This window comes from Equus caballus, chromosome 18 (genome assembly GCF_041296265.1).
Source record: "Equus caballus isolate H_3958 breed thoroughbred chromosome 18, TB-T2T, whole genome shotgun sequence".
In the NCBI taxonomy this organism is placed as follows: Eukaryota; Metazoa; Chordata; class Mammalia; order Perissodactyla; family Equidae; genus Equus; species Equus caballus.
Window position 1 is genome coordinate 52,873,171 of NC_091701.1, and position 14,953 is coordinate 52,888,123.

General features: G+C 38.3%; 1 protein-coding gene across 4 annotated transcripts in view; it reads left to right on the top strand.

The window, feature by feature from the left end:
* Positions 1-14,953, top strand: part of MAP3K20 (mitogen-activated protein kinase kinase kinase 20) — a 167,547-nt gene that overhangs the window by 91,536 nt on the left and 61,058 nt on the right. For all 4 annotated transcript variants that reach the window (XM_070242022.1, XM_023622009.2, XM_001499196.6 and 1 more), the window contains 4 exons: positions 1,038-1,103; positions 4,289-4,317; positions 4,437-4,574; positions 11,974-12,060. In XM_070242022.1, coding sequence (XP_070098123.1) covers positions 1,038-1,103; positions 4,289-4,317; positions 4,437-4,574; positions 11,974-12,060 — 320 coding nt within the window. The remainder of the gene's footprint in view (positions 1-1,037; positions 1,104-4,288; positions 4,318-4,436; positions 4,575-11,973; positions 12,061-14,953) is intronic.

Sequence of the window (14,953 nt, forward strand, 5' to 3'; positions counted from 1 at the left end):
TTTAAAAATTAAACTTTATCAAATCAAAATTTTCTGAAAGTTTAAAAAAAAAGAACCAAAGCTTAATTATTAAATTATGTTTAATGGATAGTTAATTAACAAAAGGACCCTGTTTGATTTGGGGGGCCTATTTCTTCCATTATTTAGAAAAGACAACTTGAGAAATACAGGGAGAGGAAATATGTCAGTAGGAAATGTCCTTCTTTATTCTAAGGGGGTAGACAATACATAAATACAGAAAAAGAGTCAGACACTACTAAGAGGGTGATTGTGAAATGTGTCCTTTAAAGTATCATTTTTAGTTCAAAATAATAAAACTCTACTTAGTTTATAGACACCCAATTTACTGAAGTAACTTGATTTACATTCTAAATGTGTTGGAGAGAATTTTGGCGTGCATTTAAATGTACATATCTCAAAGATTTGTCCGTGTAAAAAACAATAAAATATTTTGTAACTACTATATATTTTTCTATCTGAGGAGCCTAAAATCCTTTACCAACTATGACTAATGCATCCAACCAGTGCTCCCCTCCCTACCCCACCTCCACTCCCAGGTCTTACTGGAAGGAGTACTGAGGAAACAGACCGAGCTGCGATTGGGCAACTGCAGACATCCAAATGAAAACTGAAGTTTTCTTGGTCAGAACTTTGGCTGGTTTAGAAGGCAGTTGGTAGTGGAATACCTTAGTCATTGGAGCACTTCTTCCAGTTGTGACTGTGCTATTTTTGTGCAGACTCCAGAAAATTAAGGTGTCCTTATTAGGTATTGTAAGAAGCTAGCTTTACCCACAATCAAATTCCAACTTCTAAGAGATTAAAGCACATAAATTTCCCTTAGCATATAAATTTTCCTAATGTAGACATAGCCTGTCTCTATTTGATCAATCATGTAAGAACAGAACACACGACTTTACTTTCTTCTATTGAATCTTTTGCAAAAATATGAAAGGTAATACTGATGTTTGAAATAGAAAGGTAATACTGAGACATTGTTGAAAAATGATATTAATAGTCCTTTCTTCTCGTATGAAAAGGAATGCACTATTTACATATGGAAGCTCCTGTCAAGGTGATTCACAGAGATCTCAAGTCAAGAAATGGTAATGTAGTCATATGTTTTTATTTTACTATAAAATAAATGTGCCTGTGTCTAGAAATGAGCATCATGCTTTCCATGTCTTTTGTAACTTGCTGTTTTGACCCATTGCTGATAACTATGAAAATCTTTCCATTGTTAATAAATGTTAGAATTCTCCATATGATTTCAAGAGGCTGCACAGTATTCCACTGTGTGAATAGCACAGAATGTGGACATTTGAGTTGTTTACATTTTTTTCTATGGTAAGAAATGATGACCTTAATACTTTTCAGCACAGTTTTTCAACACATCCTTAATTATTTCTCTAGAATCATATTCTAAAAGAAGTGGTGTTGGATCAAAGCCTGTGGTCATGTAATTCTAGTCTCCTATTTTTGGATGTTTCTCTGGACCAGCAGTTTTGAGTTTTGTTCTTGTTACTTCTGAATTGTATGGTGTAAATTTTTTATATCAGTCCTATTACCTGGAATAGTACCCAAAATGATTAGCACGTTTAGGAGTTTGGACAGTAAAGGCTTTGTTTTCCTTCTTTCACTTCTTCTGTACTTCGTGAAGTTTATTTATGATCCTGTATTTTACCATTTGGAGAGCGAGCATTTTAAAATGACTTGCAGGATTAGATGTTACCTTCAAGTAGGAGTGGCAGCAGAATGCTTCTTCCATTATGTCACTGGAAAGTTAACAAGAAAGACAGTGGGACTATTTAGCTAGCCAGCACTAGCTAAAGTAAACATCGGAGTTTCCTATTTTTAAAAAAATCTTACTATCAATTCATTTTCATGCTTTAACTTAATTATTTACATGCTGTCTAAGTGATTCTTCTGAGTAAAGGAGGAGGACTATTTATTTCTAGAAAATCTTTAAATCACTGCAGTTAAAACGAGTATATACTAATAGTGCGATCCTTAGAATGAGTAGTCCCGGTAGGTGGAGTAGGAGGAGTAGGGAATAGGCCAGCTGCCCCTCGTCGTGCTCCAGGACTGTGAGGTTTGTGGACCTGGAGAGAGGGAAGTTGTTGATAGCTGCCACTCATCAGTAGTCCAGGGTGGACCACCAGCTTGGCCCTGCCAGTCAACTCTGGCTGATTGTTCTTTCCTTTTCTAGGTCATCACTTTTCCTTTGGCTCTTCCTAGGCATAAGCTTCCTGAGCTAAACACTACTGATATATAGTTGGCTAACAGGAAGTCACTAGGAAATAATCTAGAATCTAATAAGAAGTAACAGAGTTTTATAACTTTGTAAACTTTCAGTTCTTGCTCATAATTTCAGTCTAAACAAGTTATTTGACTTCTCTCCTTTTAATCTACTTTGTCAGTATATTCCTATATCTCATGAGAGGAGAATGATTAAATTATGGGTATATTCTTGCTGTCATTATGAAAACGAAATAACAGTGGAGACTGCCCCCATTTTTCAAAACTACAAATTGTATAGTTACTTGATGGGAAAACACATACATCAGTGAAACAATATAAACATAACTTTTAGCAATTTTTTTTCTGGGAGAGGGAATGACAAGAATCTTTTATTTTCTATATTATATATTTTTATAATGTTAGATCTTTTTAACAAGCATTTGTTAATCTTATGAGAAATAACTGAATATAGTATTAACAACATTTTTATTTGAAAATTTATAGCATATTATATACAGAATCACATTTAGCCTTAGGCTATTTCATGCAAAGATTATTCTTTCCACTTATCAAGGTCATTAATAACAGCTAATAAATATTGATCATCTGCCATGTTCAAGGCACTGTATGGCTTTCAAAAGAAATGCCAGAAACAGTCCTTCAGGATTCTGTCCTTGGCCTCCTCTCCCCTTATGCTCGTACTCACCCACTCCCATGAAAGCCCCGTCTTCAAACGCTCTCCACCAGGTCTCAACTTTAAAACTGTGTCTGTCCGCTTGTTGGACATGGCCAGATAGGTATTTTGTATGACCCTAAAATGTATTGTGTCCACCTCGATCTTTCATCTTCTCTCCACCTCCTAAAAAATTACTCCGGCATTCACTTTCTCAGTGAGTGGCAATACCGGAACTCTTGTTCTAACCATTACGTTATTGCCTCTGTATTTGACGTGTCCTTGAGTCTTCCTCCTTCTCACCCTCCATATTCCAATTATTCAAGCCCAGTTGATTCTGCCTCCTAAATACCTCTTTCTTGGTCCACTCCTCTCCTGTCCTTTACCGCAGCCTCAGTATAGGCATCCTCATCTCTCTCTCGGACTGTGGCTTGTGTGCACAGTGATCTCCTTGCCTCCAGTTCTGTTCTTCTCTGATATCCTCTCCCCTCTGCACATTTGACCATTTCATTCCTCCACTTAAAATTGTTCATTGGCTTTCTGTTTCTCACAAAGGCTCCTCTGGACCTGGCCCCTGCCTTCCAAAATCACATGCCTTTTCCTCTGCTCCTTTGCAAGGCTCACCTCTGCCTAGAAAACTGCTTTCCTCCCCCACCTCTCTTCTTTCTGGTTAATCCCAATTTGTCCTTCAGGGCTTAGCATAAGCACCCTTTCCTCCAGGAAACTTCCTCTGGCCTCCTTAGACTTAGATATCCCTGCTCTTTGATTCTGTGGCAATCTCTGTGTCTCTCGTCGTGGAATTTATTTCACTTTACTACAGATGTTTGTCCATTATCTCTCCCATGAGGCTGTAAGCTCCATGAGAGTCGAAACAGTGCCAGTCTTGCTCACCTTCCTCTTCCAGAGCATAGTACATGGCCTTGCACATAGTAGGTGCTCAGCAAATATTTAAGTAAGTGAATGGATGAATATTGTCCCTGCCTTCAAAAAAAATTACTCTTCAATTGGGAAGAAAAACCATATATACTATGAAGTACTAATGCTAATGACTTCCTGTATATCATGTTGGCAGTCTAGTGGCAGAACCCAAGTAAAAATTTGCTTCTCTTGACTATACTAATCTATGCCTTTCTTATTGGACAGTAGTACTACGTTTGATTTAAACAAATGTCTTGAAAGCCTTTTTAATCAACACCTCATGGAATTAGTTTTTTGTTTTAATGTTAGCTCCTTTGTGCAAAATCTTCAATGTAGTAAATACTTTGATTTTACCTTTCGTAATTCTATATGGAAGATTGAAATAGAAGTTTATGATTTCTTTCACTATAACTCGGACAAACTAGATAATTGTCATAATTTATCTTTTTTTCTTTTTAGTTGTTATAGCTGCTGATGGGGTATTGAAGGTAGGACTATTAAAATTTTTTTAAAAAATATTTGTTAATTTCAGATGTAGGTTTTTATGACTGATAATTCTTTTATTCGTCAATTAGTAGAAAGTTGGTAACTGGTCCTCTTTTCTCAGATCTGTGATTTCGGCGCCTCTCGGTTCCATAACCATACAACGCACATGTCCTTGGTTGGAACTTTCCCTTGGATGGCTCCAGAAGTTATCCAGAGTCTCCCTGTGTCTGAAACTTGTGACACATATTCCTATGGTGTGGTGAGTTCATTTCTCACTTTTTGTTGCTAAAGGAAATACACAAAGCAAGCAACCTACAGAATCGGGATACAACAATATAAGTTTTAAGACAGTGATGCTGTTTTTGGTGGAATGCCCAGAGCAGTGGCAAGAGAGACAACTCTTTCTACTTGCTAGAATGTTTACTTTAATCACTTTTGCACACCTGAGTTACTTTCTCCTGTGTTGAGAAGAAACCAATGCCACTTCCAAGAAGCAAATTAGATGGAACCTAAAATAGTGTTGGGCCTGATGCAGTCCTCTGCAGAGTGCTTGCCTCGGTGGGCCTGTGACTGCAGAATATCTCTGCAAGTCAGTGGAAACGTGAAGCATCTGGAACAGGACTTCATGGTAATGAGTTGTTCAAAAACCACCAATAAATCTGCCACGTGAGTTAATTAACCTCAAATTTTTGAGTGTCAACTATTAAATTGATTAGTGAGTTTCTGGAGAGTACAGAAGAAAATGTACTTAGCCTTTAGCACATGGCCTTGCCCATGTCTCCTGCCAGTCTTATAAAGTAGTAGTGGCGCTCTGGAACGTGAATCTAAAGTACCATATAGGAATAACAACAGAACAACACAGCTACGAGACTAGGATAATGTGGGGGGAGGGGATACTCAAGGAATAGAGACCTCGGGGATGAATCAGGTAAGGAGCAGAAGCTTCTGCAGCAGTTGTTTTGCGACGGATCGTTCCTGAGGAATAAGTTCTATCTGAATTAGGAGAGAGAAAGGAGTGGGGGGAGTGGGAGGAGGAGTGGGGTGGGAGGGGAAGATGGGCAGGGCAGTTCTTCAATGGTGGAAGGAATTCATTTCTTGCTCTTTCTTTTTTAAGATTTTATTTTTCCTTTTTCTCCCCAAAGCCCCCGGTACATAGTTGTATATTTTTAGTTGTGGGTCCCTTTAGTTGTGGCATGTGGGATGCCGCCTCAGCATGGCTTGATGAGCAGTGCCATGACCGCGCCCAGGATTCGAACCAAGGAACCCTGGGCCACCAAAGCAGAGCGCATGAACTTAACTGCTCAGCCACGGGGCCAGCTCCTGTTGCTCTTTTTTGAGGATAAGTTTTTTTATCCCTAAAAATGCTGTATATCCTTTAAAAAGTCCAAAATAGTATTTGGAACTCGCTGTCTTCATGTCTTATCTCCCAATCATACTGCCTCTCTATTTATATTATTACTCCTTAAAAGGACATTTTCATAATAATGGGAAGAGAAGCAGACTAATTTGGATCCAAATCAACATGCCTCTTCTTCCTAAACTTCTCATGTTTTCAACTGAAGGTGATAGCTGCTGGCACAAGAGGACACCAATGTTATAAACCCATTCCTTTTTCTTTAGAGTTCATCAGTCTCTAGGTATTTACTGCTGGCTTCATTACTTAAGTTTTGGTCTTGTTTCAATTGGCTAACTTTTTCTGAATCATAACACATCTTATGTCTACCAAATCAATTTAATATAATAGCGATGAATTTTGTTGACTATTGAAAAAAATCATTTTAAGAATGAAATATACACTTTTGGTGAGAGGCTCGAATTTTAAAGGTTGGAAGACAACCGTAGCATAAGGCTAAATATCTAATCTCCCTTAATTCTGTGTGTTTCTAAGAGTAAAGGTTATAAACTGTTATAGACAGTGATCAAATAATTCTCATTGAAAAAAGGGAAAAAAATCCGTAAGTTCCTGAAGGACTAGATTCTAAAGTTGGTCCTGTCTGTCAAAAGTTACTACATTCTAACCATCCCACAAATCATCTGCTGGGGATCCTGAAAATGGGGGGATTTGTTGTAATTTCAGACGTTTTGTGAGATTATTTTCTCTTATAAAGTTATGTTCCTTCATTTTTAAGCAAAAATCTATTTATTGTGTCAGGCACTGTTCTGGACACCAAATTAGGGTAGTTTAAATTTTACTTTGCCTGCTTGTTGGGACCAGGGTCTCTTTTTATCCTGTGGGACAGGAGCCAGCAAACTTTTTCTGTAAAGGACCAGATGGTAAATATTTTAGACTTTGAGGGCCACTTATAGTCTCTATTGCATGTTCTTTTGTTTTTTGGTTTTTTTTACAACCCTTTAAAAATGTTGAAACCACTCTGCATTCTGCATTCATTCGGCCGTAGTCTGCAGACCCCTCTGTGGACAAGAGAGATGAGAAGACGAGCACATGCAGAACAGCTCACAGCGATCCAGCCAGGGACCACGGTTCCTGCTCCTTTTGCTTGCATGTGTGCATAAATATATAAACATACTTGGATGGTTATAGTTTGTAAATTATTTTGGCCATTTATATGAATTAGAAGACTTTTGAGGCTCATTTTAGCACTCTACCAGTTCTCATACAGCGCTTTTACTTTTTTTTTTTTTTAAAGATTTTATTTTTCCTTTTTCTCCCCAAAGCCCCCTCCCCGGTATATAGTTGTATATTCTTCGTTGTGGGTCCGCGCCCAGGATTCGAACCAACGAAACACTGGGCCTCCTGCAGTGGAGCGCACAAACTTAACCACTCGGCCTTGGGGCCAGCCCCAGCACTTTTACTTTAAAATTTCTCCCTGTCTTGGAATTTCCCTATCTCAGAAATCTTTGACCTGAAAGATACAATTATGAGTTATGTGTGGAGTGAACTTTTGGTTTCAATATTATCATTTATGAAAACAAACTTCACACTGCCTTCTTCCAAAACCTTACAGTGACCAGGGACTTTTGAGCGACATGCACCCATCTGTGTTTCTGTAGCTGAAGTAGAATCTGCGTTCTAGTAACCAAGAACGAATCCTTTCCCACCTGTAGACTACAAAAGATGTTAGGAGGTGACCTCTGCTTGTGGAGCTTAGGACTTTTTCTGTATCTTTTTAAAATCCCTTTTATTCATTCCACATCGACCCTTCATGTTAAACAGTTTCCATCAACCTTTCTGAAGCTGCAGATGTTCGGTTTATTTTATTGAAAAGCTTTTCCTTCGAGTGACCGTGCGCTACTTTTCAGTAGATGGGCCCAAACATTTCTTTTAGCGCATTAGGTGTTCTCTCTGCTTGTTTACTGGCCCTACCTTTGTTTTGCTTTGAGGGATTTAACAAACGCTTAACAAATCATCCCATCAAGTAATTTCACTGACTGCAGCAAACTTCACAGCCAGTCGCTGAACGTTTCCAGTGCCGCTCTGTATTTATGCACCAGATGTTGCTCTTCAGAACCTGTTTGCCCCCGTCACACGCTTTTGAATATCAACTCTACATTGGTGTTAGAGGCTTTTTTTACCTGGTGAGAACAAAAATGACTTTTCAGTGAGTCTGTTTAGTTTAAAATAAGAGTTTATTTTAAAATCGAGTCTGCTATTGTATTATCTTAAAGAGAAAGGTTGACTCGGATGCTGGTTCTCCTAACCCCATGGCTGTTTCAGCAGAATTCCATGCAGAAAAGTGCCCATATGCTAATTTAATTATAAGTGAAAATTCAGGATTTTATTTAATTCTGACCCCTTCCTTTCTGTTTTAGAAAATCACCATTAGTGAAAGAAAAAGTACCAGACATGCTTTCCAGAGCCTTTTTGTTTAAACAATCATAAATTTTTAAAAATTAAGAAAGCATTACATGTTCAAAGTAGGAGCAGGGGGAGACAGTTGTTAAGGTAGGGCCATCTTAGTTTTAGGAGTTTGTAGTCCATACTTTAAAAATGACACCTATCTGGGAAAGAAAGGTGGTTATGTAGACTTTCTGATGTCCTTTCAAAAACAGGTGAATAGGCAGGACTCCTTTGTCAGTAGGAGCATCTCTTTGCATAACACATCTCACAGTTCAGGGCCAGGCCAGTGGCAGAGCAGTTGGGTTCGCGCACTCTGCGTCAGCAGCCTGGGGTTTGCCGGTTCGGATCCTGGGTGTGGACCTATGCACTGCATGTCAAGCCATGCTGTGGCAGTCGTCCCACATATAGAGTAGAGGAAGATGGGCATAGGTGTTAGCTCAGGGCCAATCTTCTTCAGCAAAAAGAGGAGGATTGGCAGATGTTAGCTCACGGCTAATCTTCCTCAAGAAAAAGGCTCCCATAGTTCACTAAAAGTCTATTCTGTTAATTGAGCCCCCACACATAGCAGTCACATACAGATGAATAAGACCATGAAAAAGAGTTACTCTTTTTTAAACCCACCCCCTCAAAAAGAACCAGTTTATTTTTTCCTTTTATTTTTCTGTTTTTTCAGACTTGCTCTGAGAATTTAGGCCCTAATATTATCAAAGTCCCTAGCCCTCCCCAGCTTGATAAACCTGTGTTGCTTCTTAACACATAGCAAGACTAACCAGCCTTATAAAACCTTGAAATAAATGTGCTGCAAATGCCAGAGGTGGATCCTGTGATCCTTGCTTCTAGGCTGGTGAACTTTGCTAGGCAGACAACTGTTTCTCTCTCCATTTTATAAGAAAGGAGATTTTTCTACCCTCTTATGATAACTTCTCTTGAAGGGCCAAACCAGAGGAGTGATTAGTATGTTATCCACAAAAAAGAAAACACTTAGGGAAAGCAAAAAGCATTGCAAGAATAAGCCTTCTGAGAACACAAGGCCTAGCCACTCTTTAAAAACAAAGCTATCCTAATGACAATGCAGAAAGGGTTACCTTCTTAGAAGTTCCTCAGCCAAAACCAGCTTTGGAAATAGAGTGGCTTAAGAGAGCGCATCACTGCCTCATGTGTCTGCGAGCCCTGTTCCAGAACGAGCCTGGCTCAGGTACTGGCTTTCCATTGTTTGTAAAAGAAAAGGCAGGAGAAGTACCCAGGCTTGTCCAAGTTTCTCTTCTGTAAACTGAAAATAGAAATTTTCCTTGTGAGCACAGTTTAAACGTGAGGACATCTCAATATAAAATGAGTTGGAAAGTACTTTTAAGGTGAGAGATCACAATAATGTTTGGCCTGCATCCCCACAACGGATATTTTCAGGCATAGCTTAATATATTTTTAGACCTCCAAATGACTTCCTCAACGAAGTTATTTTTTTGTGCCAAATGTCATTGTGTTTAGTGTAGAAAAAGCTGTTGTCCAATCTCATACCACCTACTTTTTGATACATTCCTGAATCTGGCAAATTAATAATAGGAAATCATGAGCTGTGCTGATGCTGGAATTAAACTGAAGACCTCATTCGGGCCTCGGAGCCCAGCGTTGGTGACGCCATCCCAGACCGTTTTACAGCCATCAGACGGCTCGGGGCCCTCGGCGCTAGCAGCTCTTCAGAGACACAGAGAGGGAGCAAAATGAAACTGTCTCATTTCTCCAGGGTTGGAACTCTTAGAGAAATAAAGCTCGGGTCTTATTAGATTTGGGACATTTTCCAACGGAATATTTTGGAGTAAAGAATGACATAAATCTTTTTCTGGTGTTATTCCCCAAGCTCTTGGTTTTGCATTTCACCTCACAAAACCCAGTCAGTCTTCGTGTGCACGTGTGTGCACTGTATTGTGCCTGCAGGCCAAGCCCTGAAAGGAAGGGACGCGAGGCTGCTGTCTGAACCGTCTGAGGGCTGGAGCACCTGATTTGTTTGAGGCTGAGTCACTGTGCCCATGCTCCTTAGGAACGCTGGATCATTCATCTGCTTGCTCTTCGTTTCCTAGCCCCTCCCCGGCCCCAACACCAGAGGAGTGGTCACTGCAGCAAATAGAGGGGCTTCATTCCGTGCCCAGCCCGCACGCCGCCCCTCCCCTTCCCTGGGCTGCGGAGTCGGGTGATCACATACCTGTTTTGGGGCCCACCCACCCTTTACGTCCGGTGTTCACTAGAGTCGGCCCCTTCTGGAGGCCCCTTCCCTCCCTAATCACTTCTGTGACTCCAACAGAATTATTCAGTAGCTCTTCTAAAGAAGTACCTTACACACTTGATTAAAAGCCCAAAGAGGCTTCAGTGAATTTTTTTGCTCCTGCTTGAGCAGCATCTGCCAATTTCCCTGATTTTCCTGCTAATTATCTTTGTATTCGCCAGAATTCATTTAACGTGTTATGGCTCAAATAAAACTGAGCACTGGCTGAGGAAATAGTGGCTACAGAACTAACGGTTTATAGGATCTGCCTGAAGAGTATATGTCCTCAATCTACATTCTTATTTAGAAATTGTTTGTGTTTTTGTTTTTAGAGCAAGAGAAATCTAAATCTGAGTTTAGATTGCCAAGTTTGCTTCTCACTTCTGCCATGGCTCCATACCCAAAATATGGCATGTCGCATTCTCTTTCTACTGCCCTCGTCCTTCTCTAGAGTTACATGGGGTTAAGAGCTTGACCTTCAGGGTGAGACAGCAAGTTCATCTTCTGGCTCTGCCACTCGATAACTGAGCATCCTTGGGCAAGTTGATTAATTATCTTAAGTCTTAGTTTCCTCATCTATAAAATGAGGATACTCTCTATCCGATGGGATTGATATTAATCATGATAGCATGCGTAAAGAGTGTAACACAGTACCTGAAACATAATAAGCACTCAATAAATGACAGTGGTTGTTATGATTATTATTGATGATATTAGAATTGGTTTTGCACTTCACAAAGTATGGGTAGACTCAAATTTTTGATGCCATTTGTATAAATAAAGTAACTGGGTGCACAAATCTTCATTACTAAGTATTTAAAGAAAAAACAAAATCATTGACTGTTTTCAGCATTCCCAGCATCACTTTGCTTTCTTTGGGCATTCGGTGCAGATTTATTAATCATGCTGACCTCAGGGTTTGCAGAGAGGTGAACACACACATATCCTCACACACACACCTTCAGCGCATATGTACATAAAGTGTTTACTACATTTTAGAATATAGTATAATAAATTATGCTATAGGTGGATGAAAATGAATCCTGTAGACTGACTCATTTTGAGAGAGATTTCTCCAAAACACAAACACTAAATGTTACAGTTTGGCAAGGACCTACCATTTTGGTGTAAGTGGTTTGGATTTGGGGCTCAATTTTTTTTTTTGATGAGACTATTATTAAACCTTTAAAAATATTGTTGAATTCCCTGCTACTATCTTGCAGAGAAATTTATCAGAGATCGAAGGTGGAAAGAGTTTGACTAACAAAATATAAAATTGAATTTGTGGGAATATGTGAGAATTTTAATAGCTTATGAGCTAAAGTTAAATCATTTAGGCCCTTTTGGTTTCATAAAATGTGAAGTCTGGCTCTGGATGTTCTAATTTCTAAACCAGGTTTTTTCTTTATTAAAAAAAAACAAAAAGTGTATACGATATATGGGAGAAGTCCTGCTCATGAATATATATGTTTTGCCCATGTTTCTACAGATGGAGTTGGTTGTGTCTGATAATTGGATACAGTTAAATATTAGGTAAAGTTTCAGTAATATACCAAAAAAATAAAGTACAAGAATAAAAATTCCATTTTCTTTTTGTTCCAGGTTCTCTGGGAGATGCTAACAAGGGAGGTCCCCTTTAAAGGTTTGGAAGGATTACAAGTAGCTTGGCTTGTAGTGGAAAAAAACGAGGTAAGACTACGATTCTCCATTCAGGTACATAGATCAGAAAACAGTATTGGGGTTTTGCAAAAGACTTTTTCATCTTCTTCAAATTGAAAGTAAGTTCACGCTTATGGAAAGATTAGCAGTAGGAGCTAACACAAAGGGTCAAAGTGATGTTATTCCTCATGAATGGACCCTTTACATCTAATTGTTGCAGCTTCACGTCGTGATGCTGTAGATCAAAAATTGTACAAGTACTGTACTAGTTTCTCAGTCTCAATTGTAAAACCTAGGGGTTTGTTCTTAGTGATGAAAGAAGCCATTGCGTCCAAGGTAGGGGAACAGTTGAACTCCATCTCCTGCGTTTAGGACATCTTTTTTACTGGCCGGGAGTTGATATATCTGTAAGAGACCTTCAGCTACTTCAACTTACCTCTCCCAGCAGGAGTCACTATAGTACAAGAAACTGTCGCTTAGATGAGAATTTCAAAAATAAAAGAAGAAAAAATAGTTTCAAAAAAGGGAAAAATTACAGTTTTGCCACCTACGTTGAACACTACATTGAAGATGAGCTCCTCACTGGAATTGGCGAGGCAGTGGCATAACTGTTCGCTTCTTCATGCAGAGCCTTTCCATTTCAAAAGAACTTCAGTGGCGTAAACACCGTTTGTGCTGTGTCCCCAGCCTCGCTTTTCTTCTTCCCACAAATTGAGGCTTTCAGTTAGTTGGACCTATGAGCCTACATCAGAGAACATGGTCCATTCATATCAAAGAGAGCAACTACATTTTGAAAGGTTTAAAATTGTGACTGAAACGCACAGCCATGGAAATTCTCAGCATAAGGATGAAGCATCCAATATCAAGGTATTATGAGAACTTAGATCAAGTAATGGAAGCACGCAGTTGTCTTTGCAATGCAAAACAACTTTATTTCACAAAACTTCTTCATTTCCAAATCTTATCTGTGCCCTCCACAAAAGGTAAGAGTGCAACCTGAGGATAAATAATTTGTAAAAAAGGGGAATATATAGAGATATTCCCTTTTTAATGCTTTAAAAGAATTACATTGATCTGCTCCCCATGTGAGTGCAAGAACAAACTAGATTAATCAAAAAGCTGCTATTGACTAAGGGAAACCAAGTCTCCATATTTTAGATCATATAATCCAGAGTTACCTTATTAATATTTCCTCCTGAGCCACTGAGAATAGATGAAATGTTCATGATAGCTGAACTTGATGGGAGAGAGCTGGCAATTTAAGAAAAATGAAAAGGAGTTACATTCAAGAATGTGTCTTACTCATTGTTTCACAGGAGCTGTTCTGTTTTAATTAAATGTGATAGTTATTCCTGGTGTGCTATTAAATCAGACCTCACACACAGGATAACTGATATTTTCGTGCTATGAGAACCCACTTGTTTCTGTTCTGTTTCTTTTGCCAGTGAGATGATTAGATGTTTGGTTCTGAGTTTACAAATGAGAGTGGAGAAAATTATTGACCTTCTGTTGACTTTGGAGCAGAGCACTCAATGTAATTTTTTCCCTCCACCTCTCTTCAAGATGAACTAGAAGAAAGGTTTTTTAAAAGCTAACTGAACCCTCCCAATATGTATAAGAGACTAATTAATGATTTAAAATAATATTTCATCTAAACGATGGAAGAATAGGTGTGAATCTAAAGCACTTTCAGAACGTTGGCATATCCATCAAGGATTTTTAAAGCAGAAGAGAAAAATGAATTTAGAAACTGCCTTTGGATAGTTGACTTGAGGTTTGGGGATCCCCCATAAATAACCTTCAGAACCTCCTCAACATGTATGTGAGTAGGCTATCTCCCCATTTCTCCCCAGGGATCCCCTAAAGTAAAGTGCACTGTTTTATCCATGGTGTGATCTGATGATCAGCTAATAACTGATGGAGACTACTCAAATACCTCCCATACTGTATCTGTTAAATATAATAGTAATTTGAAAGAAACCCATAGGGTAAAATAAATTTTCTCAACTTTTTAATGAATTTAAGGAAAATTGGATATTACAAGGATATTTGTGTATTCTCATTCTTCACAATATTTATCTGTCAATAATATGGAAATTAGGTTTAAACGTATTGTCCATTGTCATCATTCAAGAAGGTGTCATTTCACCTCGTAAATGGAGGTACTTATTACCAAAACAAATTCTTTTGACCAAACATTAAAATAAATTCCCAAGGATTTATTTCATTTCATAATAAAATTGATACTTTGACTTAAATATAGTTACAAGATCCCTTCAATTTCTAATTATTTTATGTTATTTATTTTTACTTTGAAATACTTGGGTTATTGAGTTGAAAAGAGAAAGCTGTATTTTTTTTTAATAGGCTTCATTTAAATAAAGAATGATGTGTTTAAACTTTCAGGGAGACCTTTTAAATGTGAGCTTGTCACCCTAGAATGTACCTATATCCAAATATTAGGCTTACCTTTTCTCTTTAACATTTTATTCTGAAATAATTGTAGACTCACAGGAAGTTGCAAAAATTACAAAGAATTCTGTGCGCCCTTCACCCAGCTTCCCCCACTGGTGAGATACGGGTATAGTGTAATAACAGAAAGTTGACATTGACACATTACTCTTAACTAGACTCTAGACCTTGTTCAGTTTCACCATTTAGGATTGCTTTTTGCATCTATAGGAAGATCAATACTTTAAAAAAATTAAATCTGAGGGTCTTTGCTTCTAAACCTATAATAATGAAATAAGGCCTTCAAAGAATGCTTTTCCTAATATTAAATCCTATTAAAACTAGATCCATAAAGCCTTGTTAAACTTGACAAAGGAAACAATGAACCGTATAGAAGTCGTGAAACTAAGAGGGTATTACTAATAAATTTTTTAAATCTTACAGATAAGTATATCTGCCTTTGGAATTTCCT